The sequence below is a fragment of the Patagioenas fasciata genome, chromosome 9 (genome assembly GCF_037038585.1).
Source record: "Patagioenas fasciata isolate bPatFas1 chromosome 9, bPatFas1.hap1, whole genome shotgun sequence".
In the NCBI taxonomy this organism is placed as follows: domain Eukaryota; kingdom Metazoa; phylum Chordata; class Aves; order Columbiformes; family Columbidae; genus Patagioenas; species Patagioenas fasciata.
The window spans coordinates 23,414,678-23,425,228 of record NC_092528.1 but is presented as its reverse complement, the minus strand read 5'-3'; the positions used below and the strand labels follow the sequence as shown (position 1 = coordinate 23,425,228).

At 64.7% G+C, this 10,551-nt stretch overlaps 1 protein-coding gene across 2 annotated transcripts; it reads right to left on the bottom strand.

Moving 5' to 3' along the window:
- Window positions 1–1,329: 1,329 nt before the first annotated feature.
- On the bottom strand, window positions 1,330–9,165 carry CHRD (chordin). 2 transcript variants are annotated; one of them, XM_071812614.1, is made up of 23 exons: window positions 9,013–9,165; window positions 8,556–8,659; window positions 7,912–8,038; window positions 7,353–7,490; window positions 7,157–7,274; window positions 6,296–6,392; window positions 6,052–6,193; window positions 5,837–5,977; window positions 5,270–5,385; window positions 5,034–5,181; window positions 4,829–4,935; window positions 4,630–4,746; window positions 4,389–4,545; window positions 4,061–4,302; window positions 3,864–3,977; window positions 3,400–3,612; window positions 3,217–3,310; window positions 3,018–3,074; window positions 2,810–2,913; window positions 2,528–2,630; window positions 2,257–2,411; window positions 1,990–2,083; window positions 1,330–1,828 (listed from the first exon to the last, which is right to left on the bottom strand). In XM_071812614.1, the coding sequence occupies exons 1-23, from the start codon at window positions 9,128–9,130 to the stop codon at window positions 1,761–1,763; spliced, it is 2,874 nt and encodes a 957-aa protein (XP_071668715.1). In that variant the 5' UTR covers window positions 9,131–9,165; the 3' UTR covers window positions 1,330–1,760. The 2 variants fall into 2 exon arrangements, with proteins under 2 accessions (XP_071668715.1, XP_065700702.1); XM_065844630.2 differs by having other exon boundaries at window positions 5,270–5,352.
- Between the last annotated feature and the right edge of the window lie 1,386 nt (window positions 9,166–10,551).

Sequence of the window (10,551 nt, the reverse complement as noted above, 5' to 3'; positions counted from 1 at the left end):
GCTGCAGGACTGGGAATAGGTTAGTTCTTGCTGCCTGGACTAGTTCTCGCCGCCCGGGTGCCACCCTCCGGTTTGACGTTGGCACCCTCAAGGGTGGGTGATGACGGCAGGGCTGGGGGCTGGGATGTGCCCTTCAGCAGCTTGGGAGGGTTCACTGCTGGACACAAACTGGTTTGTAGCAGGGAGGCAAGAAAATGGCCTGCCCGCTCATTGTGTCCCTGGGCGCAGAGCTTCCTCCTCGCTTGTCAGCTCCTGGCACTACCCCACAGCAACTGGGACACTCATCCGGAGGGGCAGCCCCGTGCCAAGACACACGCTCTGCCCACTGTCACCAGCGTGCCCAGCCATGGGCCACTGTCACACTGCAAGGCCATTACAGAGGCTGTCACCCTGCTGGCACAAGCATCAGCAGAGCCATGGGTATGCATGGGACAGGACACCCCGCTCAGCACCCAGGGCTCTGTGCCAGTCCGATATGCCCCAGCACCATCCTCCTATTGCCCTGCCACTACGCCAGTCTAGTCCAGTGTTGCCTGTGATGCAGTCCCAGTACAGGCTGACACTGTCCCACTATGGTGGTGGTGGTGTGCCAGTACGCCTCACTGCTGTCCCAATAGCACCCAGTGCTACTTTCCCTATAACTTTGGCACTGAGCTGGTATAGCCCAGTATAGCTCTGGTGCTGTCCCAGTCATCCCAGTGTATCCCAGCACAACACAGTGCTGTCCCTAGAGGTACCCCACTCCCCCACACTGGGGACCAAAGTGGGCAGGTGACAGCACTGGGGTCCCACGGCCCTGTGAAGCTTTAGTCCAGTGCAGTTGTACTGGGGTGACGGGGGGAGCGCTGCCCCAGAACATGCACCACGGTCTGCCCTGGTACTGATATGGGTGGCTGTGCGACACAGCCAGCCCTGGGCACCCGGCTGGCTGTGGGTGCTACGGGCAGGAGCCTCCATGGGTGGCAGCTGGCCTGGAGCCCCAGGATGGGCTCTTTGTGCCACCATAGAGGTGTGGGGGACAGACCCTGCTGTCCCTGGGCCAGTGGGCACTATCACCAAGCGCTGCATGTGCAGCTCCCGTCTTGGGCACAGGCAGGGTTGCTATCACTGGTCCTGTCCAGTGCCACCGTACAAGCATCACCCCACAGCCCGCTGTGGGTGCCCCCAGATTGGCACTGACGCCCTGGCCCTGTGTCCCCCAGATACAGCCCCCTGAGCATATGCATCCCCAAACTCAGCAAGCCAAGGGCCTGCAAATCCCACTGGCGCCCAGCTCAGGATGCAGGGGTGCAGCCCTGGGCCTGCTGCTGCTAGGAAGAGGCCATGAACTGGGTAGGCAATAGCTCTGGTTTTAATAAATACATCCGGGAGACCCCCATCCACAGGCACCATAAATTATGTGATGAGCCCAGCTGAGCCAGGGTGGGTGCAGTGAGACAGGGGCCGGAGGGATTTTACACTATGTACAAGGCCGGCGCGATGCCCGCTGCACCCGCTGGCCGGGGAGGTACGGAGAGGGGGGGCAGCAGGAGCCCCAGCCCCCACCAGCTCAGCCGCTGCCCGCTGGCACAAGCGGGCAGGGCAGCCCTGGCATCATGGCTGTGCCGAGATGGGGTACCCAGGCTGGGCACCTGGCCATGTTCACCCCACCATGTTCCTCTGTGCCCCCACCCTGTGGGCGGGGGTGATGGGCGGTGGGGATCCCCTTTGGCCGCCCGGCCTCGCTGTGTGTTCGCCCCGTTCCAGGCAGTGGTCACTGCTCAGCGGCTCCACACCTCTGCCCTGGCACCGTGGACCTTCTCTCGCGCATCCAGGGGGGTGTCTGGGGCTGTGGCGGGGAAGCAGGGCTGAGAGATGGGCACAGTGGGTGCCAGGAGGTGCTTGGGTTGCTCCCTGCTGTGGCTTGGCCCCCGAGGGGGACGGGGGTGGTGCATAGGCCACCGCAGGGTGTTTGGGGAGCAATTCCCACATGCGAGCACTGTCACTCACCGCGGCACTTGGCGCAGCAGGGGTTGTCCCTCCTGGTGGGGCTGGTGCAGGCAGCCGGTGGGCACTCCTGGCGCTGGCAGTGTGTCTCCCCCGACTGCAGGGCAGAAAGAAGCGCTGAGCACGGGGGTGAGGCTGGTGGCTCCTCAGGGTGCAGGAGGTCCTCAGGGTGCCAACCTAGGCTGCTATCTTGTCCATCCCCAAAGCACTGGGGATGAACACAGGGCAACCCTCCTTCCCCCGGTGCTGCCCGAGGCCTGGCACACTCACCACACACCAGCACAGAATACACTTCATTTCTCCAAAGGGGGGCACAGAGGGGTGCCAGCTCTCGTTGTTGAGGTACCAGCGGCGCCCGAAGCGGCACGCCCGTGGCCCATCCGCCTGCATGGTGTCAGCCAGCTCTGGGACACTCTTCTCAGGGGCTGCGGGAAAGGACACTGAGAGGCTGCCAGCCCACAGTGGGGGCACCTCACAACATCGCCAGTGGTGGCATGGGGCAGCATGTGGGTTTTGCCAAGAGAGCAGAAGGCAAGAGTACCTGGGCACTGCTTGCAGCAGTCGGAGGGGCTGGCACGCACAGGGTTGGCACAGGTGAGCCGTGGGCACTGCACCTTCTCACAGTGCACTTCACCCGTGGTGCCCTGTGGGGAGTGCAGGGACTCATGGAGGGCACGGGGCAATTGGTACAAGGCTCATGCCCTTCTGCCTGGTTTGAGCCCCTGCTGCAGTGCCCAGCAGCTGAGGGCACCCATGGGTGCTGGAGCAACCCTTCCACCAGACTAGGTTGGGGGACTGAGGGGGGGCTGGGACCTTCACTCACCTTGCAGGTGCAAATGGCACATTTGATGAGGCCGAAGGGAGGCACCACGGGGTGCCAGCGGGTGCCAGAGCCTCGCCATGTCTTGTCCCCATCAAAGTAGCAGCCTAGGAGAGGAAGGGGATAAAGAGGTGGGCACAGCCCCTGTGGGGGTGCCAGGGAGGCCAAAGGGGCAGAGCTGCCCCCTCAGCCCACACCCACTGGGACTCACCCTCACTACTGTCCCGTGCCCGCTCCAGCCTCAGCTCCTCCTGCCCCGTCTTCTTCTCTGCAAGGAAGAGGGAGGTTATGAGGGTGTGCACACAGTGCCAGCAGCAGAGGGTCAGAGAGGGACTCCCCCACCTTGTTCCCACAGGGAACACCCCTGCTCCCCCAGACCCCTGCCTGGGGTCCCCTCAGCCTCCAGGTACCTTCACAGATGGGGCAGCACAGCTCCTCTGGGTGCACCTGGTGGGTACAGTTGAGGGGCTGACACAGAATGGGGTCACAGATCACTGTGCGCTTCTGGGGGCAGTAGGTATAGAGCTTGTTACAGGGAGGCACTCCTGATGGGTGCTTCCCCCCTCCAGCATGCCCCCCACCCTGGCCGGTACCTGGCAGCTGCAGATGGAGCACTTCTTGTCATACTCAGGTGCCCAGCGGGTGCCATGTGCCCGGTGCTGCCCCTCAAAGAAGCAGGAGTTGGGGTCCTTCTTCACCTGCTCCAGGTCCCTGGCCTTGGTGCCCTCGGAGATCTCAGCCTCCCCGAGGGGCTCCCCTGGGGCCAGGCGGGTCCCTCCTGTGTGGCACCGGTTGGGGATGTACACCTGGTCAGTGAAAAGGACAGGAGGGTTGGCACTGCTGAGGGACCCGCATTCCCATGCCAATACCCGGCTGCCCTCCATGGTCAGGGCTGGTGGACGAAGCACCCGTGACCACAGCACACACCATGCCAGGCTGCCGGGATGGTGTGACCCCAGCCTGTCCCCTTCCTACCCTGCTCCGGGCAGTGTCACCTGGCTGGAGACCCTGCAGTGGTGGGGAGGGATAGGGGTGCCCTGCCTGGGTGGGAACCTACCCGTCCCCGCATCTCCCCATGAGGGTGGGCTTTGGTGCTGACTTGCAGGAAAGCGGTGCCCTGTGCCAGGTGCTGTAGCAGGTCGGCGTCCAGGTCCTTCACCACCCCCTGAGCCTGCCAGGGGAGAAGGGCACAGGGCGGGCATGAGGGCTGGCCTGGCCCCCATCATGGGGAGCCCCACCAGGTGCCCACCTCACCTCCGTGCTGTAGAAACCCTTGAGCAGGCGCTTGTGCTGGTGGGGGCGGGCACCCATCTCGCCCAGCTCGGCCACCCCGTGGAGGTGGGCACTGACAGTGCCATCGGCCGGGCGGCCCAGCCCTGCCACTGAGATCTCATAGTGCAGGTGGCAGTGTTCATCCAGTGAGAGCCAGGCATGGCCCCCCGCCCCGCTGCTCACCGGGGGGGACACCAGCTGCCCCGCCAGTGCCACAGGCATCTCTGTGCATAGACAGGGGCCATGAGAGGTGGCAGGTGGGGGGATGCCCCACCACCCCCCGTTACCACTCTTGGTGCCCCCCAGGTACCTGTGTAGCGAGCGAGCAGCCCGCTGTAGGGCAGCGAGATGATCTGGCCCCGCAGCTCGCCCTCCACCCAGTCCTTGGTGGCCACGTTGAGGAAGAGCTCGTTCTGCAGCAGCATGTGGGCATCACGGGCACTGGGGCTCTGCCATGTGCCCTGGGCCTGCCACCGGTGGGACCACATGGGTTGGGATGGGGACTCACCCAAGGTCCCTTTGTCATACCCCCAGTGCCATCCAGTGCTCACCAGCCCATCCTTGTAGCTGGGCGTCATGTCGAACAGGATGTTCCTCTTGCTCTTCCGCCGGGGTTTAGTCTCCAGTGTGATGCCCACCACCTCACTGGCTGTGCCCACCACCTGCACCTGCGGGCAGGGTGCTGAGGGGCAGCAGCAGGGTGGAGACATGTCGCTGGGACCCCCCATGAGACGCGTGCCCTCCACTTACCTGGTACTCCAGGGTGCCATTCTCGTGCAGTGCCAGCTTGGCCGAGCCCACGGCCCCCGTCTTGGTTGGCAGCAAGGCATCCGCTCCGCACAGCACACTTTGGATGGCTTCAGCCCAGGGAGAGAGGCACGAAAGGGAGGGTGAGGCTGGTGTGGGGGGAGCATGGCCACCCCCCTGCACCTTGGGGTGCCCACCCCGTGCTCACTGTCACAGCTGCGGCGGGTGATGATGGTTCCGGCCAGCTGGCATGCATGCTGGCCCTCTGTCTCGGCCACAATGCGGAGCTGCCCTTGCACCAGCCACTGCAGCTCATGGGCAGACAGCTCGCTCAACACCTCCGCAAAGTCGGGGTCCTGCCACGGGGGACACAGTGCCATGGCTCAGCCTTGGCATTGTGGGTATTGGGGCTGCCAGGGCACGTGGGGGAACAGATGGCTTTACCTCCGTGGTGATGTTGGCATGGACCTCTCGCAGCGTTTGGCCCTGGTGCAAGATGCGGACCCGCAGTGGAACCCATGGGGATTCTGGGCATGGCAGAGGGGGTTGGATGCACTGGACTGGGGACATGCCATCACTGTCCCTCTGGCACCGCAAAGCCACTCTCTGTGACAGCAGCCCCCCCAAATTGCTGTATCTGACCCCCACTTTCCCGCCATCTCCCTGCCCAGTCCTGTACACCCCAAGCCCTGCACACACTGTGATCCCCACTGTTCCCCCTGCATTCCCCACATCCTCACACAGCCCATTCCCCAGCCCTATCCTTCTGTACACCAACCCCCACACTCCAGGTGCCCTCCAGCAGTCCCCAGCCCCACACTGCCCATAGGTAGACACCCCTCACCCATGCACACCCCAAATCACACCTCAACCCCGCTATCACCATGCACAGCCTCTGCACCCACCCTGACCCAGACATCCCAAGCCACGCACATGCCATGTGTCCCCCACCAGCTCTATGTACCCCCTGGGCAGTGCCACGCCCTGCAGGGTGCCCGTGCCCACCCTCACCCCCAGCGCCAGGCTCCAGCAGCCCCCGAGTCATGAGGATGAAGTGCAGGTTGTTCTCAGTGTCGCTCAGTGTCAGCATGGCCATGCCCCCAGCGCCCAGGTGCGTCGGGTCCGCAGAGGTCAGGATGGCACCAAATGTCTCTGAGTGAGGAGAGGGGGCATCAGGGGCATCCCAGTGGGGACCAACTGGATGGGCATGCAGGAGTCAGCCTTACCTGCGAAGAGCGCCCGGTGCTTGAGGATGTGCCCATGAACCTCTCCAGAGGGCTGTGCCCGGGTGATGAGGGACACGCGGAGCTGCTCCCCACGCAGCAGCTGGATGTTGGCCTTGGACACAGTTCTCCACATGCCGCAGAGCTGCGGGCGAGGGCAGGGTTGGACAGGGGCGGGGGGCAACACACAGCCAGGCAGGGGGAGGAAGGGGCACCATGCCCCCCCAGCCCTCCAAGCCCCTCTCACCATGCCGTCCTCGGGGGCAGCGCTCTTCTGCACGGGATGTTCGAACAGCACATTGCCCTCAGGGTCACTGAAACGCACTCGGCTCGGCCGTCCCAGCCTGCAGGCACCCAGGGGGTGAGCGAGCACCAGCACCCGATACCCTGGCACCACCCTCCGGGCTGGCCCAAATGTGCTGTTTCACCAGGTGCCAGCTTGCACGGGTCCCCTGGGCTGGCCTGCCCCGGAGGGGTGCCAGGCTGGCACCGAGCAGGAGGGGGGTCCCTGCTGGGAAAGGCAGCAGGGCAGGACCCGCCGGGAGCTGAGTGCTCAGGCCTGGCTGTAAATTAGGAGTATTTTCAGCTCCGTTTGGCTCCCCTGGTTGGAGCTGGAAATTAGTCACCACTTTACTATGCAAAGGGGCCTGGAAGCAAGGAAGAGCAGAAGAAACTGGAGCGGGAAGGAGGGAGGGAGGGAGGGAGAGGAGAGGCTCAGCTGCCAGCGGGCATCTGGGGAAGGTACAGCGAGGATGTGGGACCCTAGTGGCAGTGTCCCAGCAGTGCCTGCCAGCAGGGCCCGTGGGGCAGCAGGGAGCCTCTGCCCTGCTGCACCCCTCTGCAGAGCTCTGGGGCTGTTCCCGCTCCAGACCTGGAGGAGAAGGGGTGAGGCCGGAGCGGTGCCATGGTTGTGATGAAATCCTGGCTGGCCACCCGGCCCTGAACCCCAGCACGTCACCCCCCTCCTCAAATCTCTTGCCCTGCCAATGCAAGGCTATGGCACCATGGAGGAGTGTCAAAAAGGAAACTGAGGCACAAGCATTGTTGCATCTTCCCATTTACCAGGAGGGTACCCACTGTGGCTGCCTGGGCAGAGGACAGGACTCACCGCTCGTAGCTGATGGAGAAGAGCAGGTAGGAACGCAGCAGGGTGAAGCGAGCCTTGGCCACTGCACTGGATGTGGGATGCCACGGCTCCGGACCACTTGTCAGCAAGGCCACAAACTCTGGGGAAGGGATGCTGATGATGGCAGGGGGCCCAGGGGTGTCTTGCACACCGCTGCCCACCTGGGTGGGTGGCTCACCTGTGCGGGCATCATCACGGGCCAGACCCTCGGAGCTGAGGTAGGAGCGGTCGTTGTAGGGCTTGTCCAGGTCATCCTCCTTGTCCTGGAAGTACTCAAAGGTGTCGAAGGGGAGTGCAGGGCTCTTCTCTGGGGGGCCTGGCAAGGGTGGGGTGGGGCAGACACAAGGGAAGACCACTGCATCAGGCTGCTTCTGTTCAAGAGCTCAACACAATAATAAATCTCCCCTCCCCAGGTAGAAGAAGATGTGCCCTGCAAATCACCGTGGGATTTTGGGCTGGGGTGACAAGGGACATGGTGCGTGCAGGCAGATGGACAGGCAGGTTGCTTAGCCCTGTGCACCCTCTCTGCACCCCTCCCATGGTGGTTTGGGGACAGGTGTGCCCATCAGGGCTTCCCCGTGCCCAGCACCTCATGTGAACGCTGGGGGCACTGGCAAGCCCCATAACTAAGCAAGCAGCCCCTTTTGGGGGGATGTGTGCAGTGCCCCCTTTCCCGTGCCCCCGGGGAACCCTTTGGAAGCAGAGGGTCCCCACAGGGAGGTACCTGCTGGCCTCACCTTTGGGGCAGGTGTGGCAGCAGTGGCCAGGCAGCAACGTGGCTCGGGGGCAGGTTGGCACAGGGCAGTCCTGCTTCATGTTCTTGCAGTTCACCTTCCCCACTGGCTTCCCCCGGCGGTTCCTCTGCTGCAGAGGGTGGAAGAGCCAGGGAGAGCTGTGCCAAGCCGTGCCAAGGTGTGCCCCCCGGCACAGACCGGCTCCCCCCACCCCGGCGCAGCTGGAGCCCCCACAGGCGGCCCAGACACCTTGTGCAGCCCCCAGCTGCCTGTACGGCAGCCAAGCCCGGGTGCCCCTCCACGGCCCCCAGCCCCCTGCCCAGCTGTGTGCAGCCCCGCCAGTCCCGGCCTGGCCTCGGGGGGCTGCTCGAAGGGAAGGAGGGGGCTGGGGGCCATCCCCAAGAAAGGGGAGGAGGAATAAAGCTTGATCCTTTAAACCCCCCTTCTCCAGCCCACTGTCGCGGCAGTGAGGGGGGGGACATCCAGGTGTTCGGCTCACTGGCGGGATCCCCGATCCTCTTTTCCATGGTGTATTGGATGAGGAGGTCGACTTCCCCGCCGCCAGCCCCCTCCCCACCAGGGCCGGATCCTGAGGGATCTTCCAAGGAAGGGGGTTCCCGGGGCGGAAGGGGTGCGGGGGCACTCACCGGCTCGCAGTGGCAGATAACGCAGCGCATGACACCGAAGGGCTCCCCCAGGTCCGGGTGCCACGTCTCGTCCAGGGCGTAGAAGTGCCCCCCGAAGGCACAGCCTGCGGAGACCCCCACACACACCCAGCACCACCACCGCCCCCGGTCACCTCCGGGCCGCGGGCACCCCCCTGCCGCAGCCCCGGACAGCAGCCGGCACCGCCCCGTCGCCTGCTGGGCACGGCGGCCGCTCCCGGTCCCGGTCCCGGTCCTGGCCAGCCGGGAGGCCCGGAGCGGGATGAGGGGTGCAAGAAAAGGAAGGGTGCAGGCTTGCGGTGCAAAGACAAGGGTGCGAGTGGCAGGGAGGGGGGTGCGCGAAGCGCGATGCACGAAGTGGGGGCGCGGCAGCGGCTTGTATAGGACGGGGGTACCCGGAGCGGGGGAGTGAGGGGAAAGGAAGCGGGGGGACTCCTACCTGCCGCCCCGCCGGGGGGCAGCGGGTCCGTGTCGGGCCGGATGGGCAGGGCGAGCTTGGGGCGGGCGGCGCGGCCGGGCAGGAGCAGGGCGAGCAGCAGGAGCAGGGCGGCGCGCATGGTGCCGGCCGGCCGGGGCAGGCAGGCGGCCGGGGGCGGGGAGGGGGGGCCGGCCGCTGCCTGTCGCTGCCGCCGCCTCTGCCCGGCCGCCGGCCCCGGCTCCGCTTTATAGGCGGCGGCATGGGCAAGCGGGAGCTGCGAGCCCTGTGCAAACAAAGGCCCCGCTAATGAGGCGCAGGCAGCGGCCGGCTGGGGGGAGACGCGTCCCCGTCGCGCTCTGAGCCCCCCCGGGCCTCGTCGTCCTCGCCGGGCACGGGCCGTCCTGTGGCACTCTGGGGCACACAGGTGCCCAGCTGGGCATGGGGTACCCCGGGACTCTGGGTTTCTTGGGGAGCCCCCCAGCCATCGCCCCCCACCCCTGGACACGGAGTACCCCCGGGTGTAAAGCATCCTCACTCGTATTCCAACCCCAGGGCATGGGATACCTTTGGGCATGGGGTACCTGAGGGATGACTTCATCAACATACCCTCCCTTGGGGCACCCCCAGGGGCTGGACATCTTGGGGACAGCTCCCCCCTGCCAATCCACACAACACCCACCAGGATGCAGGGCACTGTGAAGGCACCACTGTCACCATCCACACCCCCTTCCACAAAACTGGGGGCATTCCTGGGCACTGGGCGTCCAGGGTATGTCTCCATCCACATGATCTCGCAAGGACATGAGCCCCCTGGGAATCCCCATCCACACAGTCCCCTCGGGAATAAGGCATTTGTGGAGCACCCCAATTCAAATTCCCCCTCTCCATCCATATACTCTCCCATGGCACAAAGTGTTTCCTGGGCATAGGGCATCCTGGGGGCTCCCCATCCACACAGCCCACTTTCAGGCATGACCCCCCCAGGGCTCACTGGACACCCCAGGAATGTGACATCTTCAGGACTCCTTCATCCACTCAGCCCCCTCCCAGGCCACTTGGCACCCTCAGGACATGGGGCACTGCAGGATGCCATCCATCCGCACAGTCTTCAGTGATGCATGGACTCCCTGCAGACCTCTCCGCCTTCATCCAGTCCCTCCCCAGGACATACAGATCTACCATCCACTCAGCACTCCTGAGCATGGGCCCCCAAAGCATGACCCCCCCCCTCCACCCTGAACCCTGCAAAGTCACACATAACCCACAACTTTTTCCCTTGACATCCCCAAATCCCTCTGGCTGCTGCCCACTCTGAGAAGAGGAAGGCTCCAGAACGTGACCTTGGACTCCTGCCCATTGGTGGCAGACACAGCACGGGGACAGGAGCCTGGACACCTGTATTCCCTTGTCCAGAGAGGGGAGGGGGCAGCCGTGGAGGAGGCTGAGAGAGCAGCACCCAGCATCGGTCCTGCTGTTTGCCCACATGTGCCTGGGCTGGTGAGGGCAGCAGCAGTGGTCAGTGAGCTGACACCATGGAAAAGCCTGGGGAGAGCATCATCC